This window comes from Onychomys torridus, chromosome 10 (genome assembly GCF_903995425.1).
Source record: "Onychomys torridus chromosome 10, mOncTor1.1, whole genome shotgun sequence".
NCBI lineage: Eukaryota > Metazoa > Chordata > Mammalia > Rodentia > Cricetidae > Onychomys > Onychomys torridus.
The window spans coordinates 8,352,449-8,373,905 of record NC_050452.1 but is presented as its reverse complement, the minus strand read 5'-3'; the positions used below and the strand labels follow the sequence as shown (position 1 = coordinate 8,373,905).

General features: G+C 45.1%; 2 protein-coding genes across 4 annotated transcripts in view; one reads left to right on the top strand and one right to left on the bottom strand.

Annotated features, from left to right (window-relative positions):
• Commd1 (copper metabolism domain containing 1) overlaps positions 1 to 14,659 on the bottom strand; it is a 120,817-nt gene extending 106,158 nt beyond the window's left edge. The window contains exon 1 of one of the 3 annotated variants that reach the window (XM_036201321.1): positions 14,423 to 14,659. In XM_036201321.1, the coding sequence (XP_036057214.1) occupies positions 14,423 to 14,599 (177 nt within the window). In that variant the 5' untranslated portion in view covers positions 14,600 to 14,659. Of the gene's footprint in view, positions 1 to 13,857; positions 14,354 to 14,422 lie in introns of those variants that run through there. The other 2 variants (XM_036201322.1, XM_036201323.1) reach the window with 2 other exon arrangements.
• Positions 2,901 to 4,457, top strand: LOC118592397 (U2 small nuclear ribonucleoprotein auxiliary factor 35 kDa subunit-related protein 1-like). The gene has a single exon (XM_036201320.1). The coding sequence runs from the start codon at positions 3,123 to 3,125 to the stop codon at positions 4,398 to 4,400; it is 1,278 nt and encodes a 425-aa protein (XP_036057213.1). The 5' UTR covers positions 2,901 to 3,122; the 3' UTR covers positions 4,401 to 4,457.
• Positions 14,660 to 21,457: the final 6,798 nt, after the last annotated feature.

Genomic DNA, 21,457 nt, shown 5'->3' with positions numbered 1-21,457 from the left:
GAGAGGGGAAGAGAGGAGAGAAAGAGGGAGGGGGAAAAGAGAGAGCAAGACAAAGACTGAAAAAATATATCCTTCAAAAACATCCCTGGTAACATACTTCTTCCAACTAGGCCCCATATTATCAAGTGTTCCTACCACCTCTGGGCAGGCCAAAAGACTGAAGTGCAAGCCTTTAGAACATGGTCTTAGGGGGATATGGTGGTCAGAATGGAAATGACCTCCATAGGCTCACAAATTTGAATACTTGGTCATCAGGGAGTGGCACTATCTGAAAGGATGACCATGTTAGAGGAAATGTGTCCCTGGAAGTAGACTTCAAGGTTTAAAAAAAAAAAAAAAGCCCATTCCAAGCCCAAACTCTTCATCTTCCTGCTGCCTATGGATCCTGATGCAGAACTCTCAGCTGCTTCTCAAAAATTCCTTGGATTTTGTTGTTATTTTGGTGGTGGTATTTTTTTTTTCCTGTTCCAGAAAAAGTATCATAGAAGCCAGGCTGTGGTCAAGGATAACCTTGACCTCTCAATCCCCCTTCCTACCTTCCCAGTTCTGGGACTGCAGACATGTACAAGCACTATGTGTGGCTATACAAAATCGTCTGTAATTCCTTTTTTTGTTTGTTTGTTTTAAAGAAGGAATCAGTTGAAACAATTGCTTTTTAGTTCTTATATTTGTTTAGTTCATGTGTATGAATGTTTTGCCTGGGTGCATGCATGTGTACCACTTGGTGTCCTGGAGGACAGAAGGACCTCTGATCCCCTAAAATTTCAGGTACAGATGGTTGTGCGCCACCATTTGAGTGCTGGGAATCAAACTTGAATCTTCTTGAAGAGCAACAAGAGCTCTTTGTTTGTTTCTTTTTATTTTTCAAGACAGGGTTTCCTGGATAGCCCTAGCTGTTCTAGAACTCACTCTGTAGACCAGGGTGGCCTCAAACTCACAGAGATGCACCTGCCTCTGCCTCCTGAAAGCTGGGATTAAAGTCGTGTGCTACCACCAGCCAGTCCCCCACTTTAATTAAATTCTACTACATTAATTTATCCATCTGCATGTGGGCATGTACTTGCCACCCAAGTACTTGTGAAGGCATGCACTACCACCACTCAGCTCACAATAAGAGCTCTTAACCAATGAGTCATCTCTATAGTCCCACTGAAACATTTTTATTAAAATATCATTTCTAATTTCAAAATACCAAGCCAAATGTTTACATTTCTTTTTGTACACAAAATTCTTACTGTTGAATAGCCAGCAAATGCATTTTTCCAACTAGAACATTCCAGAAAAAGAAAACATTTAAACATTGTAGATTCCTGCAGCAAACCAATATTCCACTGCCACCTATAGTAGAAAAATAAAACTACAGCTTATAGCTAAAACCTAAAAGTATGCCCTCTTCTATTTATGAGCCCATATTTAGTTCAGGACATTGTGTTAAGCCAACCCTCAAGAGACAGATGCAAGAGAATCACTGCAAGTTCAAGGCCTACCTGGGCTACCCAGTGAGTCCCAGGATAGCTTGCTTTAAAAAGAAAGAAATCCACTGAATGATGATGGCACACACCTTTAATCCTAGCACTTGGGAGGCTGAAGCAGACCAGTCTCTGAGTTTGAGGCCAGCCTCATCTACAAAGAGAGTTCCAGGACAGTCAGAGCTGTTACACAGAGAAACTCTGTCTCAAAAACAAAACAAAAAACAGAGACCTTATCTCAAATAATGTACTCACACATTTTTAAAATTTATTTTTACTTTACATGCATTGGTGTTTTGCTTGCATGCATGTCTGTGTGAGGGTGTCAGGTCCCCTAGAACTGAAGTTACAGACAGTTGTAAGCTGCCATGTGGGTGCTAGGAACTGAACCTAGATCCTCTGGAAGAACAGTCAGTGCTCTTGACCGCTGAGCCATCTCTCCAGCCCTGAACTCACACATTTTTTTATTGATGTTTTATTTTATTATCCAAACCATACAGGAACAGTAAAATCTTTCTACTATAACAGGGCCCCAGACCTTAGCACAACTGACTCCATGATGGAAGTGTCATTCAGGCTGTAAAACTAAGCACACAGACAGCACCACCTGCCAGAAAATGAAAACAAAGACCTAATTTATCACAGTCCATAGTTCTGGGAAAGTCTCTAAATGTACTAACCTTGCTTTATTGCTTTTGAAGTTCTGGCTAACTGTTCTTGTTAACTGAACTATATTAACCCAGGATATGGCTTTTGTGTTTTAGGGGAGATAAGCTTAAGATGTAGTTAGGAATTTAGAATGTGAACCTCATGTGATGAGACTCTGCATAACAAAATATAATTGTTATACTAACTACAAGTGCTTCTTGCTTGCAACACAAAGGCAGGCAGATCTCTGTGAGTTTGAGGCCAGTCTAGTCTACAGAACAAGTTCCAAGACAGCCAGGGCTACACAGAGAAACCCTGTCTTAAAAACAAAATAACTTTCTATTGGCTTAAACCCATGTCCGAGCAGTCTTCTCTGGTGAACGCCCCACAACACTGCATTACATATTAAATGCAAACTCTTTTGCAAATAACAAGACGCATTTAATGTTTAGGGAAAAAGAAGAAAAAAAGAAAAAACAAAACATTCTAGAGAGGAACCAGGGCCAGACGGAGAGGGCTAAGTTGGTAAAGCCTTGCCAAATAAGCATGAGAACCTAATTTCTATCACCAGCGCCCACATAAGAGCGCCTGGGAGTTGGGGCTACCGGCACCCAGCGCGGAGGGGTGCGACAGCAGCAGGCTCGGGGACGCGGGGACGCGGGGACGTGGGGAGCAGTCCCGGGCGCAGACACAAGAGGCCGGAAGCGCGGGCTCACGCAGCTGGCCACTGCCACGCCGGCCTCTGGCTCCCTGCGTGCGCACGCGCATGCGCACACACTCCTACTGGCGCACTGCGCTCACACAACCATGACTCAGCCAGTTCACCCCTCTAGGGTGGTGAGAAAAAAAGACAGCTGAGCCTGTCGATGCCAGGCTGTAATCGCTGTTCAGGGAGGCAACTTTAAAAAGCAGAACAACTTAGCAGTGGGTGAGATTTTTCAATCCACAGCGCAGGAAAGAAAAATTATCGCGATATCTGGGGAGGCATCCACGCTCTGCGGTAAGATGGCAACACAAGAGACTGTGATTCCTGAAAAACTGAGCCACAAAAAATACAGGGCTGCCCTGAGGAAGGAGAAACGCAAGAAACGTCGGCAGACTGTGGCTCGGCTGAGAGACCTTGCAGCCCCACCGGAAGAGGAGGAGGAAGCTCCTACTGACGAACAACTTGAAGAGAAATTAGTGGAGCTAGAGCGACAAAAATTGCATGAAGAGTGGCTGCTGAGGGAGGAGAAGGCACAAGAAGAGTTCAGAAGAAAGAAGGGAGAAGAAGAAGCCGCTAGAAAACAGAGGGAAGAACAAGAGAGACAGATAAAGTTAGAATGGGAAGAACAACAGAAAAAACAGAGAGAAGAGGAGGCGCAGAAGCTCCAAGAGAAGAGGGAACGAGAGGAAGCGGTCCAGAAAATGCTGGACCAGGCTGAAAATGAAGGCACTTGGCAGAACCCAGAACCGCCCCAGGAGTCAAGACTGGAGAAATACCGCGCCAGTTGTCCTTTCTACAGTAAAACGGGAGCGTGCCGCTTTGGTAACAGGTGTTCCCGGAAACACGCCTTTCCCGCGTCGAGCCCCACCCTTCTTGTGAAGAGCATGTTTACCACTTTTGGAATGGAGCAGTGCAGAAGGGATGACTATGACTCGGACGCCAGCCTGGAGTACAGCGAGGAGGAGACCTACCAGCAGTTCCTGGACTTCTACCATGATGTGCTGCCCGAGTTCAAGAACGTGGGGAAAGTGATTCAGTTCAAGGTGAGCTGCAACTTGGAGCCTCATCTGCGGGGCAATGTGTATGTTCAGTACCAGTCGGAAGAAGAATGCCAAGCAGCCCTCTCTCTCTTTAATGGAAGGTGGTACGCGGGACGACAGCTTCAGTGTGAATTCTGCCCAGTGACCCGGTGGAAAATTGCAATTTGTGGTTTGTTTGAAATGCAAAAGTGTCCAAAAGGACAGCACTGCAACTTTCTTCATGTGTTCAGAAATCCCAACAATGAATTTAGAGAAGCTAACAGAGACATCTACCTGTCTCCAGCTTGGACTGGCTTCTCTGGTAAAAACTCAGACAGGAGGGAGAGGAAGGACCACCATGAAGAATACTATGGCAAGGCCAGGACCGCCCACTCCAGTCCACACCACTCCTCCAGGAGAAACAGGGCGTCAGAGAAGAAGAGTACTCACAGGAAGAAAGCTCACAAACAGGAAACAAGGGGTCATGAGAGGCACAGTGCAAGAGGAAGAGAAGAGGACGCCAGTCCAGACCCACAAAGCCAGAGCCACAGATCCTGAGACAGCGTCACTTGGGCCCAAGAATCTGGGACCAGGCAACAACAAAACCCCACTACAGAATAAAAACCTAACCCGGATCTTTCAGACACCCCAAGATATTCAAGACAAAACTGATTACAAAGGAAAGGCATGGTGACTCGATCTAATTCCCAACCAAGTGACAGTCTTGTGGCTTTAACAGAACCAGGTATTCATTGTTCCTTAGTCTTTTGCTGTTTTAATTCTTAGTTTAACGTTATTGATGTTATTTTCCATACATTTTAAACTAGCATTCATATGTTGAGTTTTCTTGTGCCAATCAAGATTACATTAAACTGTGATGTTTTATTATACTTACTAGTATATTAACATTATTTTTATATCCTTTGAATATGTTTTACTAAGAAAGAGCACATAGGAATACAGAAACACTAACGTCCCTTGTTTTTAGACAGGTTCTCATTATGTAGCCCAGGCTGGCCTGAAACTTGCTATGTAAACTAGACTGGCTTTGAACTCACAAAGATCTGCCTGCCTCTGCCTGTCAGCTGCTGCTGGGGTCACAAGAATGTACCACCTCAATCTAATAGGGTTTTTTGTTGTTGTTTTGTGTTTTTTGTTTGTTTGTTTGTTTTTTGAAATTGGGTCTCTCTGTGTAGTTTGGTGCCTGTCCTGGAACTCACTCTGTAGCCCAAGCTGGAGTCAAACTCACAGAGATAGGACTCACTGGCCTCCAGAGTGCTGGGATTAAAGGTGTGTGCCTTTTTTTTCCCCTGTTTTTCTTTGTTTGTAGGCTTGGATGTGTGTGTGTGTGTGTGTGTGTCTGTCTGTCTGTCTGTCTCTGTCTGTCTGTCTGTGTGTCTGTGTGTCTGTGTGTCTGTGTGTGTGCTTCTATGAGTACTTTAACCTGTGAGCCATTTTTCTAGCTCATAATGATCTTTTTTTAATCATAGATCTCAAGTCAGTGAAATTTTCAGGTATCTACCAAGTAACCAACTTCTAAACATAATTTACACACATATTATTTCCAAATACTAACATGGTAAATTTAAGAACAGATGTTTAAGTATTGAGAGCTGCTGGTAGCAAAAGTCCATGAGAGTGTACAGCAGTGACAACTAGAGTTCAGAAGGTCAACCTATCAGAACTAAGGGTTCTGTCAGAGGAAACCATCACACAAGGCGTTATGGAATTACTGTCTTTTGAGTGAACTGGCTGTTTCCTGTTGTAAACTTCTTGTGCAATAACAGCTATGATTCTCCCCATTTACCGTGCATCTCCATGTTAGTGTACATGTGATCTCACGATTGCATCTCAGTCTTGGGCACAACTTTCCCTATACATTGGGGTCATTGGACAACTGTCCCCAGCTGTGTTTATTTTTAATTAACATATATCTGGCCAGGGCCATTCTCTGGACAAAAGTATTTCAGCTAAGATACCTTTTTCCAAGGACACAACTGCACATAGATAAACATTAGCTCATCTCACCCACAGACAGAGAAAAGAACCACTAACAATTAAGTCCTCAACCCCTTACCTTCACCCCGGGTTATTTATACAAGACCCTAACTTAAGAGATTTACTGCTCACATCCCTGGGATGATGTTTTAGCCACTCACTAGTTACTGAGTTAAGGCAGTTACTTCCCACTGACCCAAGGAGATGGCCTACAAGGCCAGACAGGCATAGGTGCCAAGCTTCTTTCTTGTGCAAATTCCGTTTTAATTCCTCCTCAGCCAGTTGCTATTGCTAGATTTTTCTCCTCAGCAATTTACTCTGAGCGAAAGTGCTTTTACTAACCAAATACTACTTACCTGCTCTGACAGAGGTTGCTTAGCCACCTAGCATATGTCCCCCTCCCTATCAGAAAGCAGCTGATGGGGGGGGCCGCCAAAGACAGTTTACTCTCTTGTGACTATTGACCCCTAACATTCTACCTAGCCATTTCTAGATTATACTTTGAGCAACTAATTTAGCCTTTAGTTGACCTTACCAGAGAACTCCCCTTTAGTCACTCCCCTTCTGGGTTGTAATTGGAAGCTGACAATTAATTGCTTTATGTGTGGGTCCTTATCACCTCTCTCTGAGACCCTGAAAACTTCAAGCCTCACATTGTTTTACCAAAGAATTACTGTGTGGGTATCTAGACTGGTTCTCGGAGAGCACTGGGAGAACTGATGGAGAAGAACAGAGATGAGGATGGAGATGGAAAGAACTAGATAGAACGATGAGAGAAGAGCAGGAGGACCGAGAGGAGCTAAGTAAGAGAGCAGACGAGAAACTGCAGATAGAAATGGCCATAGAAGGATAAAGTGAATGGACTAAAGAACTCAGTGTGCTTAGCTTCATTGACTGTCCCTCAGAGTAGAATCCTCAGCTGGTTGGTAGACTCTTTCATGGACCCTGGGAGCAAACAATATAGGGTGGACCTATTGTTTGCGTTATTTAAAGTAAGGGTTAGCATCTTTATGTAAATGTTCAGATGTTAAATACTTTAGGGCTTTTAATGCCAAATAGTATCTGTCACAGCCACTATTATTATATTGGCAACAGCTGCTACAGATAAGCAAATGATGAGCATGTGACCATGTTATAGCAAAGCTTTATTTGTCAAAACAAAAACAATGGAGAATGTAACTGAGTTGCAGCACACTTGCCTACCATGGCCACAACCATGGGTTTAATAACTCATGGTACTACCAAACAAAGCAATAAGAACAATAGGAATGGGCATGTATGAGGAGCATGGGAGCATCAGGCCAGATTAGTCCTACAGCCATAATCTGCCACCCCTGACTTAGTGTTATATTTTCTGTTCTCCCCACACAGAAATTGGACTTTCACATTGCCCAAGCTAGCTCTAAACTAAGCTCACGAGTCTCCTGTCTCAGTTTCCCAGGAGTTAGGACTACTGACATATGCCACTGTGCCCAACTCTAGTTACCTTCTCAATGCAGCTGGCACATTTAAGCACTATCCATTCATTCAAACATTCTACAAATGTCTACTAAGTGCCTATCACATGCCTGAAAAAATAAGTATTAAAGAGGGAAAATAATAAAGTTCTGCCTTCTTTACACATGTACACACTAGTAAGGATATTATAAAAACTCAGGTAGTATTACTAATTCTTCATACCAAATTATAAATGTGAGCTGAAAAAAACAGACAATGTGCTGTGACTGGTGGTACACACCTTTAATCCCAGAACTCTCTGTAGATCCGAGGCCAGTTTGATCTACATAGTGAGTTCCAGGCACACAGTGACACCCTGTTTCAAAAGAAAAAACAATAAATACAGGCTGCAGAGATGGCTCACTGGTTAAGAGCACTAGCCCACATACCATGACTACTTTATTAATTTCACAATTCTTGGGCACTATCCAGAAATCAAATATAGTGTGGGGCCAGCAAGATAGTTCACTGATTAAATGTGCGTGCAGCCAAACCTGAAGATGGAAATGTGACCCCTGGAACCTATGTGGTGGAAGGAGAAAACTGACTCCTCCTATAAGTTGTCTTCTGACCTCCACATGTGCACCATAGTACACACACACACACACACACACACACACACACACACACAACATAGCATGAATGAATGGGCTGCTTCACATATCCATAGGCAAATGAAATGTCAGGAAAATAACATTTAGAAACAATGTGAAAATTAGGAATCTGAAACATGGTGTACAACACACTGCCAGGTAGTTGGCAATAAGGAAACTGTTACCTGGGGTCAGGCTTGGATTTAGCCTAGCATTACAAGCTTACCTAGCAAGTACAAGATCCTGGGTTTGATCCTCAGCACATCAAAAGAGACTGCTAATGAGTGCCCACTGTGTTCTCTAGGAATTCCACATTTGCTCTGTTCTGTCCTCTGTCTCCTTTTTCCATTTCTATGCAGAACATGATTTTCTAGGAGAAAGACACGAGATCTACTACCATCTGTGTTAGGTGTGTAGGACACGAGGTCTACTACCATCTGTGTTGGGTGTGTAGCCTGCTTCAAAGCAGCAGTGACAGCAGGATTAAAGGAGTAAGTGCTTCACATTTTCTTGCCTAGTCCACCAAATATTCCTTACTACATCCCCTCATATTATGACCAGATTGAACTGTTCACCATTTTAGTGTGTGCGTGTGCAGGAGCCACAGTGTGCGTACAGAAGTCAGAGGACAACCTCAGGTGTTTGTCCCCACCTTCTACTTGGTTTGAGATGAGTTTCTTTGTTGTCTTTCCACTGTGCGTGCCAGGCGAACTGGCCCTGAGCTTCCGGGATTTTGCTGTCTCCACCTCCCATCTCCTCAAATTGTAGACACTTCCACTACAAAACTCTTTAAAAAGATTTACTTGATGTGTATGAGTATTTTGCCTGCACGTATGTCTGTGCACCTCAAGTGTGCCTGGCACCCAAGGAAGCCAGAAGAGGACATTGGATTCCCTGGAACTAGAGTTACAGATGGTTGTGAGCCCAACTTTGGATGCTGGGAGCCAAACACAGATCCTATATAAGAACAAGTGCTCTTAACTGCTGAATTACCTATCCCGCCCCACATGTCCAGTTTTTATGTGGGTTTTCGGGATTCAAACCCAGGTCCTCACTTTTACCTGCTAAGCTACCCCAGCCTATTCATCATCCCTTGAACATGGTCTACCTTTTTCCTACCCCACATCTGCTATTAACTTTGAATATACCATTAAGCTGCCCTTTATCTAAGTCTAGAATAATCACTTTGTTCAGAAGCAGCAAAATAGCATCTTAAGAAGCCTGCCAGGGGGTTGGGGATTTAGCTCAGTGGTAGAGCGCTTGCATAGCAAGCGCAAGGCCCTGGGTTCAGTCCTCAGCTCTGGAGAAAAAAAAGAAGGAAAAAAAAAAAAGAAGAAGAAGAAGCCTGCCAGAGGCTGGGAGTGATGGTGCATGTTTTTAATCCCAGCACTCAGGAGGCAGAAACAAGCAGATCTCTGTGAGTTCAAGGCCAGCCTGGTCTATACAATGAGACCCTGTCTAAAAGAGGGGGGGGGGGGCTGGAACCTGGGTAGCAGTGGTTTTATTATGATACTACAACACATATCTCACGCATGACTCTTAGTCTGTGAGGAAGACACTGCAGTAGTAGGAAACAAAAGGAATGTGAAACACATCCCATCCCCAAATGGATGGAAGAGTAGCCCCAAAGCCTGGCGATAAAACAGTGGCCGCATTTCCACAAGGAAAGAGACCCCCAGCTCCATTCTCTGCTCCTCCTCCTGCAGGAACCACAACCCTACCTGACCCCAGTCTCCCAGGTCCTCCTCACTCACCCGACATGGGCCCCCTTCCTCCTGGGATGGTGCCTGTGGGACCTGCTCCTACAATAAGGCCACCCGGGAAGACCACATGCCCTTGACGCCCAGGCCTCCAATGATAAGATGGCGCTCACCTGGCATGGCAGGACCCAGATAAGGGCAGGGGGTTATCAGGGCTGTGTTTTTCTGTTTCACTAGGAGATATGGTGCTGCACCGGGCATGAAAGGGAAACCCCCTCCCCCATCCAGCATAGGGGGTAGTTCTGGAAGGGAGAAGAGGGATTTTTGAGTATTTGTATCGTGGACTGCGAGAATAAAAATGTTAGCTCTTTTACTTAAAAAGAAAAAAAAAAACTAGCAGAAAGGATTCCTCCTTTCTGTCCACAGTTGCTTGCTTACTCACTTCTGTTTATGAATACAACGTCCTTACATCATAAATATCTATGTTATGTTCCCTTTTATTAAAGATGAATGGGCTGGTGAAACGGCTCAGCAGTTAAGGATACCTGCTGCCAAGCCTGACCATCTGAATTAGACCCCAGAAACCATCTGGTGGCACACACCTTTACTCAGCACTCAGAAGGCCGATGCAGATGGATCCTGTGAGTTCCAGGCCAGCCAAGACTATATAATGAGACCCATCTCAAAAACAAAAGCAACTCCATATGGTGGAAGAAGAGAACCCACTCATTCAATAAGTGATCTTCTGACCTATGCACACACAATAAATAAATATATGAATAAAAAATTTGAAGAGTAGACATTCTCTGCTTAAAACTCACAAAATTTGCCCAGGCGGTGGTGACGCATGCCTTGAATCCCAGCACTCAGGAGGCAGAGGCAGGAGGATCTCTGTGAGTTCAAGGCCAGCCTGGTCTACAGAGTGAGTTCCAGGACAGGCTCTAAAGCTACACAGAGAAACCCTGTCTCCAAAAAAACCAAAACCAAAAACAAAAAAAATCATATTTGTACTCTATGTTTTCATAAGAATTGGAGACATTTTGAGCTGGAGAGCTGTCTCAGTGGTCAAGAGTGTGCACTGCTCTTTCAGGGAACCTGAGTTCTCATCCTAGCAACCCCTATCAGGCAACCCACAACTAGCTGCAGATCCAGTTCCAGGGAATCCAGCATCTCTAGCCTCTCCAGGCACCTGCATTCACCTGCACAGGCGCACATAAATACATACAGTAAAAAGGTAATTTTTACTTCTAAAGTGAACAAAGATTTGAAACAGAAGTCATCCTAAGCACATGTTTCAGTCTCAACTGATCAAGGCTTCTCTCTTGGCACTTCAGACCACTCACTGTGTAAAGCCTGTGCTGTCCCACACAACTCCTGGAAGTACTGCCTACTGTAGGAGCTAAGAGCATGCTAGCTTTGCAACCCAGACCCTCTCGGAAAACTTAAGTATCTGCAGCTTACTTAGGATCCGAAGACACTGCCTTGTAATATGTGCATTTCTTCCTGGCCTGCAACCCCTTATCCTCATCCTTGTGGACCAAGGAAACACCAAACCAGATACCAAATTCCCCAGAAAATCTTCCCAGATTACTTGAAGATTTGATCAAATAGAAGGCATCTAGTCATGGCATATGATACCAATAAAATTGCTTAGAATGTCCACAATCATACTGAGACTTTTCAAATTACATTTTGATGGTGCTGGCTCAAAACTAGAGCCTTGATTAAACAGGCTAGGCAAAGGCTTTACAGCCCCAGCCTTCAGCAAACAGCTATGTATGCACAAAACCTAAGCTGGCCTTCAGTCCAAGGTCCTGTCTTCCCCTCCAGAGTGTTGGCATATCAGGCCTGCACCACTCTGACATGTCTTTACCATCACAAGTGACTGAGATATTACTCCTCCCATTGCATGAGCCAATTCCAGTCAATTTCTGTGAAGTAATTGCATTTTTTCTTGTATTCAAATAGTATAAGAAAAATTAGGTGGTGGCACATGCCTTTGATCCCAGTACTCAGGAGCCATAGGCAGGTGGATCTCTGAGTTCAAGGCCAGCTTCGTCTACCTGGTCTACAGAGTAAGTTCCAAGACAGCCAGGACTACACAAAGAAACCCTGTCTGGAAAAACAAAGAAATGTAATAAATAAAAGCATAAATATTTTAATAGTTAATTAATTAATTATTTATTTATTTATTTATTGGAGACAGGGTTTCTCTGTGTAGCTTTGGAGCCTTTCCTAGAACTCACTCTGTAGCCCAGGCTGGCCTCAAACTCACAAAAATCCACCTGCCTCTGCCTCCCAAGTGCTGGGATTAAAGGCATGCACCACCACCATCCGGCACAAATTAAATTTTAACACTAATTTTAAATAGTGTGGTTTTAGGCTGTTAAGACACCTTGTTTCCTCATCTGTGTGCATATGGAGGCAAGAGGCCCACATCAGTTATCTTCCTCAGTGACTCTCCGCTTTGTGTGTAAGTGTGTGTGTGTGCACGCGTGTGTGCATATGCATACACAGGCCAGGGAACAACTTGTCACAATTCTCTTTCTAGCGTATGGATTCCATGTACTGAATGTAGATTGTCAGGCTTAACAGCAAGTGCCTTCACCTGCTAAGCTATCTATCTCCCTGGCCTTATTTGCTAGTCTAGCACAGGGTCTCTCACTGAACCCAGAGCTCACTAATTGGCTGGGCTGGCCAGCTGGTCAGTGAGGCCTGGGCCTCTGCCTTTCTACTTCTCATTAAGTGCTGGGTTACAACCATGCCTGGCTTTTTCCTGGGTGCTAGGATCCAAACTCAGGCCTTCCCATTTGCACAGCAGGCATCTTACACAGTAGTGAGCCATCTCCCTAGTCCAACCACTTCATTTTTGTTTAAGATCTATTTTTATTTTATGTGTATGAGTGTTTTTGCCTGCATGGAAGTATAGTGTGTGAGTGCCTGGTGCCCATGAAGACCAGAAGAGGGTGCTGGATCTCCTAGGACTGGAGTGACAGACTGTAGTAAGCTGCCACATGAGTGCTAGGAACCAAACTCAGTTCTCTACAAGAGCAGCAAGTGCTCTTAACCACTGAGCCTTCTCTCCAGCACCCCTCCACTCTGTTTTTTAAGGCAGGGTCTCTCACTGAACCTGGAGTAAAAAGACTGGGTTAGAATGGCTAGCCAGGAAGCTCCAGGCACCCGACATTTACATGGGTTCTAGGGATGGCCCCAGGTCCTCAGGCTTGCATGGCAAGCACTCTACCAACTGAGCCATCCCCTCACCATGTTCTATCTTCAAAATAGGCAGGTGCTCACTCACTATGGTTTTAAAAAATACATTTTTAGGGTTTTTTTTTCTTTACACTTTGGCACTAGAAGCATTCCTATGACTAATTCTGGGTTTTAAATCAGACTAAATTAATATGGTCATTAGCCACATGGACCACTTTAATTATTTGAAATGTGGCTAGTTGCAGCTAAAAATGTTTTAAATGTAAAATACACATATTTTAAAGACTTCGTGAAAACAATACACTCTATAGTCGTTACATAAATGGTAATACTTTGAATATACTAGTTAGATAATTATAACATCTTAATAAAAATAAATAAATAAATAAAACCCACAAAGACCAGCTGGGCAGATAGCTCAATCAGAGCTCGGTTCTGATCTCCAGCACTTATGAAAAGTCTGGGCATGGTCCGCCACTTATGTAACCCCAGCACTGGCAGGGCAAAGACCAGTCAGTCTCTGGAGTTCCTGGCTGACCTAGCCAAACAGTGAGCTCCAGGTTCAGTGAGGGACCCTGTCTGGAAAGAGGTGGAGATTGATAGTACAATGCACCAGCATAGACCCCTAGCCTTCATATGCATCACACACACACACACACACACACACACACACACACACCACCGCAGGGTGTGGTGGCAGATGCTTGTAATTCTAGCATTTGGGAAGTGGAAGCAGGAAGATCAGGAACTCAAGATCATCCTCAGGTACACAGTGAGTTCAAGGCCAGTGTGGACTGCCAGAGATTCTATATCAAGCCAGGGTGGAGGTTAGAGAGATGGCTCAGGGTTAAGAGCACTTAATGCTCTTTCAGAGGACCTGAGTTCCCAGTACTCACATGGTGGCCTACAACCATTCCAAGTGATCTGGCATCCTATTCTGGCCTCCGCAAGCATCAGGCACCACACTCATACACATAAAACAAAAATAAATACATCTTTTTAAATTAATTTCACCTGTTACGTTTCCACCTGACAGTTTTCATGAGACAGTCTGATGTATAACTTCGTTCCATTTGGTGAATATACTCTTCACCATAAAGTCGATTCTTTAATGGTGCCTACTCCAGCTAATCTGTCCTTTATCTCGCCAACCACCTCATTCCAACGCTCCCCAACTTCCACGACGCAGGAAAGCTGTCAAGCGCGCTCTCACTCACTTCAAACAAGGGTCTCACTAGTAGCCCTGGTTGGCTTGGCTATGCTGAAATTCGCTATGTGGACCAGGCTGGCCTCGAACTCACACAGCTCTCTGCCACCAGAGATTAAGAGCGCGCACTACCACGCCAGGCTGCAACCAATCGATCTTGGAAAAGTCCGGGACGGAGAAAACGCGAAACTTATCTATACTACAGACCCGGAGGCGTCTTGAGGGGTTTGAAAACCGAAGGTTTTCGCCAGTGTGTGCCCCTACAGCAAAGCCAGCTCTGGGGGAGCCACAGAGCCGCCACCGAGCAGCACCGAGGCTGGGGGCGCGCCTGGGGCTGCAGGAGGGCAGGGCCGCTCGGCCCCACTGCTGTACCTTCAGAATCCCCCTCATCTTCGCCAGGAAGGGGCGGAACTCCTCCAGCGGCACTTCCGGGTAGAGCTGGCTGTGCAGCAGCTCCTCGGTGATACCCGCGTGTCCGTGGAAGGCGCTCTGCGCCAGGCCGCTCAGCAGCCCGCTCAGGGACTTGCAGCCCTCCAGCTCGCCCGCCATGGCCAGGGAGAGCCCTCCGCCCAGCGGCCGGTCGCGGCTCCGCTACGGCGGCCCAGATGGGCCGTAAGGCTGGCCGAGGCACCGACGGAGCGCGAAGCAGACTTCCTCCATCAGTCAGCATAAGCAGTTCTCGCTTTTGCTCTGCCACACACGTCCACTGCTCCGACCACAGCCAATCCGTTGAGTTTCCCTTAGGGCCACCGGGCTTTGACTGCGTCCTTTTTCACCCCGAAAGGCGCTCAAAGATCGCTGGTGAGATAACTCCTGCGAGCTATAACTCCGTAACTCGAGTATCCCATTCTAGAGCTTGCCTTGATGTTAGCGGGGACCTCACACACAACGGTTTTTTGTTTGTTTGCTGTCTTTTGTTTTTGTTTTGTATATTTGTTGTTTTGTTTTTGAAATAGAAACTTATTATAGACCCCTGACTGGCCTGGAACTCACTATGTAGACCAGCCTGTCCTCCAACTCCCAAATATCTGCCTATCTCTACCGCCTGAGTGCTGGGATAAAGGCATGCACAATCATGCCTGGCTCAAATCAGTTTTTATATCAACATTCAGACCTAATTTAAGGAATCCTATTGTCATTGTTTGTGTATTGTTAAGTCCTTAACGAAGTGTACATTATCCATGATTTCCTAAAAGGCAACTTCAGGAATGTTTTTGTGGATCCAAGAAAAACAACCCTAACTTTTGTGTAAATGTTCCGATAGAGATTGCAAAGGCCAAGTGTGATGGCGAACATCTTTAGTCCCCACACCCAGGAGGCAGAGGCAAGGCCAGCCTGTTCTACATAGTGAGTTCCAGGAAAGCCAGGGCTATATAGAGAAACCCTGTCTTAAAACAACAAACAAAAAGGGTTGCAAAGAATGGATAAAAAAGGATGCATGACAAAACAGCACTGCTAAGCACATAACTTCCAAAGCTTCACCTGAAAGGCCATGGCCCAAGTATTCTCCGTGGTGTTTGCCACTGACACATAGAAAAGATCATCTTGCCGTGTTTTGTTTTCTCAACTTTTCATTACATCTACTTCCTGTGTGTGTGTGTGTGTGTGTGTGTGTGTGTGTGTGTGTGTGTGTGTCCCCACATGCCACAGAATCGGTGTGGAGGTTGAAAAACAAATTACAAGAATGGGTTCTCTTCTACCGTGTGGACCCCAGAAACTGAACTCTGGTGGTCAAACTTGGGGGCAAGTGCCTTTGACCACTGAGCCATCTCTCTGGCTCCATTTCTTTTCATTAAAGATTTGTTTATTCACTTTATGTGTATGTTCCCTAGTGTATGCATGTGCTCCACCTGCAGGCAGGCCTAAGGAAGTCAGAAGAGAGCTTTGGGTCTCCTGGAAATGAAGTTACAGGAGGCTGTGACCCACCGGATGTGGGTGCTGGGAACTGAACCCAGGTGCTCTGTAAGAGCAGTCAGTGCTCTTAACCCCTGAGCCATCTCTCTAGCCTGGCCCCCCATGTCTTAAATTTTGAGAGTGAATGCTTACCTGGACGTGTTTGACTGCTTACATTCCTACTTGCCCATTTTCTCTAAGGTTCCAATTACTAAGAGCTAGTTTTTAACATTTATTTGCTGCGTATGCATGTATGTGTATGAGTAGCTGCCACCATGTGCGTGTGGAGGTCAGAGGACAGCAGTGTTGGGAATTTGGTGCTCTCCTTCCACCATGTGGGACCCACTATCAAACTCAGGTCATCAGGCTTAGCAGCAAATGCCCTTGCCTAGAGTTCTTCATATATTAAAAATATAATGCTGCTCATCTATATTAAAATATATCCCTCAAGTTTCTATACTTGAATCTATTAACCTACATAGAAAGTCTGGTAGGTTTTACCAACATGATTGTTGTGTATATTTCTCAGCAACTGAGGATTATTTTTATTTTTTTCTTTCAGAAGAAAGTCCAGTGTACAAATAACACCGTTACTTGGGGAGCTGGAGAGACGAGGCTCTGCCACTGACAGCCTTGTGCACAAGCACAAGGACCAACGTTCCCATCCTAGCAACAAGCCCGGCAACCTGCCCACACCTGTAACCCCAGCTCTGATTAGGGCGGAGCCAGGAAAACAGTTGGGGCTTGCTGGCTTCCAGCCCAGTGGGGTAGGGGTGGGGGATGAAACTCCAGGTTAAGGAAGAGACCCGCCTCAAAAGGAAGGGGCCCTCTTCTGGCCTGAGAGTGTGCACACAGCCACACACACACACATGCCCATACACAGACACATACAAACACACACAAATAAATATTTTATTGTAATGTTGTAGTATTCCTAAAATAAAAATTATTTTTCTTTCTTCCTTTTGAGTACTTGGGACTGAACTCAAGGCTTTGCATAGGCTAAGCATAATCTACAGCTGGGCTACATCGCAGGCCTTGGCTTGTTTTTATTTTGTCTATTTTTGAGAGACTTTCTACATGGCTCTTTATGAAGCCCAAGCATGGGTGAAGGGCTCTTATCTACAGGAGCATACATCACATGAGAGGGCAGAGCAGGTGCATCACTGAAAAGCCATCATGGCAGAAGTGACATCTCCGAAGAGCTGCATCCTGGGAACTTCACACTCAGCATGAAGACAGCTCCACTGAAGACTTGGTTCAGGATGTAGAGCAGTGTCTTGCCTAGCATGCACAAGACTCTGGGTTCAGTTCCCCAGCATTGCCACCAAGAAGGAGGAGGAGAAGGAGGAGGAAGAGGAGGAGGAAGAGGAGGAGGAGGAGGAGGAGGGGGAGGAACTGCCTCCAGGGTTTTCAGTATGTAGTCTACATTATATAGAAAAGTTGTGGGCCTCCTATGACGGTTAACTTAACACTGATTCTCAAGTAGAAAGGTGCAGGAGACAAGTCTATGAGCATCTCTGTGAGAGACTGTGTAGATTAGGTTAACTGAGGTGAGCGGCACCAGTCAATGGGCTGGAACTCTGAACTAAATAGAAAGGAGAAAATGAGCTGGATACTAGCATTCACAGCTCTCTGCTTCCTGGCAGTGGCTGCACAGTGACCGTCCGCCTCCGCCTCTTGCTCCTGTTCCCAAGACTTCCCAGCCAAGATGGCTGCCCCCTTACCTGTGAGCCAAAACAAACCCTCCCTTCCTTCAGTGACTTTTGTCAGATACTTTGTCATAGCAAAAAGCAACTAGCATAACCACATGATAATTTCAAACGTTTTTATGTTATAAAATTCTGTCCTTTGCTAAAGCTTCAGATTACCTTCTCTGCAAACTGTAAAGTCTGTCACGTGGAGTCTACAATCTCTGTGCTACCCCATCCGAAGCCTCTCCACAAACCCTGAGAACTCCTTCTTGTTACCACTCCTCCTTGTCCGCTTTGCTTTGGTTTCTTTGAAACTGGGTCTGTACTTAGGCTGCAGCCCAGGATAGCATGAAAATCACCATGTAGACTAAGATGGCCTCACACTCTCCTTCCTCTACCTCTTAAATACTGGGATTACAGCTATGAGCCACCACACACAGCTAGTATAGGATGTGCAATTCAACAGAGGAAAATGTAAACATGTATTTAATGGTGTGGGAGTCCTCATAAGGACCCACAAATTGGCAACCCCTAAATGCTTTCATATTAAGTTGAACAAAGAGATTATGAAAAAGAAACAAAACTCTCTTTCCCTCTTCTCTCTCTCTCTCTCTCTCTCTCACTCTCTCTCTCTCTCTCTCTGGGAGGGGAAGGAACTTAAGGGGAAAACATGGTTATTTTGACACCCACTCTTTCTTAATTGCTTTAAACTCAAAATAATCCTTATGCCAAGTGGCATTTGGGTTGGTGGTATATTCTGCCACATACCACTGGACAGAGAACCTTTTCAGCCCAGCTCACTCTAGCTGCGAATCACCAGGTTGAGAAGACATTCCTTCTTCTGCCACCAGGGGCTGCTATTGCCACAGCTGCTGCTGCAGGTTGCCTCCAGCTGCATTTTTAGAATGCTTTTCAAACAAAAGGCTCAGATTGCAGTTATCTTTTATTAAATGTCAAATCACAGGTTTTATAGATAGCAAATCTGGGCACAAGGCTGTTTAGGGACTTGTCAAATGCAACAACAGCATGGAAAAGACTCAGAAGCTCAACTCCAAGAGAAACTTCCAGCCCTAACAAACAACCTTCCTACGAACGTTTCCCTTTCATCAGGTCCAAATATGCCACTAAAGCCACAGCAAGCAAATGGTTCCAGGCAGGCAAGTCATGGTTTTATAAACATTGAAAATGTAAACTTGGAGCTGGAGAGATGGCTCAGCAGTTTAGAACACTCATTGCTCTTACAAAAGGCCCAGGTTTGAGTCCCAGCACCCACACAGATGGATCCCAACCACCTGTAACCCAGCTCCACAGGTCCCAACGCCCTCTTCTGACCTCCACAGGCACTGCACATATATGTTGTATATACATACATCACACACATAAAATAAAAATAAATCCTTTTAAAATGTAAACTGGGGGCGGGGTAGGGGGAGGTATGGCTCAGTGGTTTAGAGCATTTGCTGCTCTTGCAGAAGACCCTGGTTCAATTCCCAGAACCCTCATGGTGGTTCACAGCCATCTGTAACCAGTGCCAGAGAGAACCCAATGCCCTCTTCTGACCTCCATGGGCACTGAGCATGGACATGGTGCACATACATGCAGGAAGGAAAAACCCTCACACATAAAACATTTTCAATCCCTGGGAAGCACTTGAGGGTGAAAGAAAAGAACTGACTCCACAGAGTTGTTTTCTGACCTCCACACACAAGAGGCAATGCAAGCCTCTCCTCCTCTACATCACATGCACATGCACACAAAAATAATCAACACTTTTAATGTGAACTGACAGAGTGCACATGCAAGGACCCTATGGTTTACAATATACTCTCCCTGCCTGGTCCCATCTCTACCTTTTCCAGTTCTTTCTTTATTGCCATTTATTCTTCACTCAGCCAGCCACTCAGCGGATGTTAGCTGACAGTTTGTGCTAGCCATTCTGCTTCAGAGGATACACAAATAGCAGTCTCTGTCTTAAAAACATATGTTCTTATAAGAAAAAATTACATGCAAAGAAAGAATTCGAATACCATGGGCTTAGGCTCTTTACTAATTAGTACCCAGAAGTAGCATCAGTTAGGCAATAGAAGAAGAGATTATGGACGTAGCTTGAGTAGGTTATGGACTCTGGTGAAATGCTCTGTCTGCATATGGAGCTGTGAGACAGAGCAGCAGTGAGGCTTCTGTAAGTAGCACAGCAAGAGTGGAAATGGTAACCAGGGGAACCATCCAAGACGGGCCAGGCCCAGGTTATCTATACACTCAGATTTCTATGTAATGTTAGTTTTTAGAGTTGGCCAATGAGGAGAAGGAAAAATCTTTCCTCTGGTCATCTTGGGGTCTTGGCTAGAATTTGTTTTTTGGTTTTCGTTTGTTTTTTCTTTTTTTTTTTCTTTTTTTTTTTTTTTTTTTTTTTTTTTGAGACAGGGTTTCTCTGTGTATCCCTGCCTGTCCTGGAACTCACTCTATAGACCAAGCTAGCTTCAAACTCAGAGATTCACCTGCTTCTGCCTCCTGAGTGTGCCACCACAGCCCAGCTTTGGATACAACTTTGTAACAGAGACAGATAAATGAAAGAAAAACAAATATTTAAGTTGTACATGACGGATGATTTCAGGAGGAAATGAAGAACAAAAAATAAAAACTTGAGCTAGACAATCATATGCTAATTAGGCAGGTAGTAAATTTTAGAAAAGTGGTATGACAAAGGGGCTTGAGCTAGTGTAGCTTTTAGGAAGACAAGGATCACTTTAACACGGTTTGCTTTACAGATTTCGCTGGGCTCCCCTGCTTCCCTGCCTCTGGTGCTAAACGTGTCTTCCTGAAGGCATAGTGAAGGCCCCTTCATATAGTGGGGGGGGGGGGGAATCAGAGCGCCTGTTGTGCCAGTTACGTTTCTGTTGCTATGATAAAACACAACGAGTCAGGCAAGGGAAGGGTTTTTTGGGGGGGGGGGGGGGGGGTAATGGTTCCAGAGGGATGAGAGTCCATCACTGGCACAGCAGGGAAACTTGGTAACAACAGTCAGGCATGGCGGCAGGAACAGCCGAAAACTGGAAGCAAAGAGCAAACTCGGAATGGTTGGTAGCTTTTGAAACAAACTCAGCCCCCAGTGACGTACTTACTCCAGCGAGGCTACACCTCCTCAGCTTCTCCAATCGGGGCCACCGACAGGGGACCGAGCATTCAAACGTCTGAAACTATTCGAGACATCTCATGCAAACCACCACAGTATCAGTACCTGTTTCCCAGGTATTACAGCAGTTGTTTCTACAACCACAGAATATTTGTATGCTGCAAGGAGTAAAGTGGTCTTTGGAAAAGACGTGTCCCCAGGGGCAAGCTTGAAAACTTCATCTCTTAGTCCTAATAGCCTGAGTGCATGTAAAAACTCCTCATGATCACAGGACTAAGTCCATGAAACAACTGTTCCTTAACCTACGGCAGGCATCTGGCACCTCATGGGCTCTTAATGATTAATTGTGAGCTAATAGTAAATGAGTATCACCTACATGAACTGCCCTAGTCAGTGACAGTGGTTACAGGAACTTGGCAGCCTACCTAAAGACAAGAGTCCTGTACTGGCTTCTATAGTCTTACTGGTTGAACTTGGGTTTCAGCTTCATCATCCAGAAGTCAAGACGATGGCACCCATTTCATGGGATTATGATGAGGATTAGCTAAGGTGAAGGTTGTAAAGACTTCACACTTTGGCAGTTAACTGCTAATCGGTTACTAGGATGTTCATGTTAGAGTCAGTGGCTATGTTTACACAAGAGGTCCTTTTAACCAGAATGCGGACCGGGTCTGGCAGGCAGTCACC

Coding starts and splice junctions, on each gene's coding strand:
- LOC118592397 (XM_036201320.1), top strand. CDS start 3,123: ATGGCAACACAAGAGACTGTGATTCCTGAAAAACTGAGCCACAAAAAA.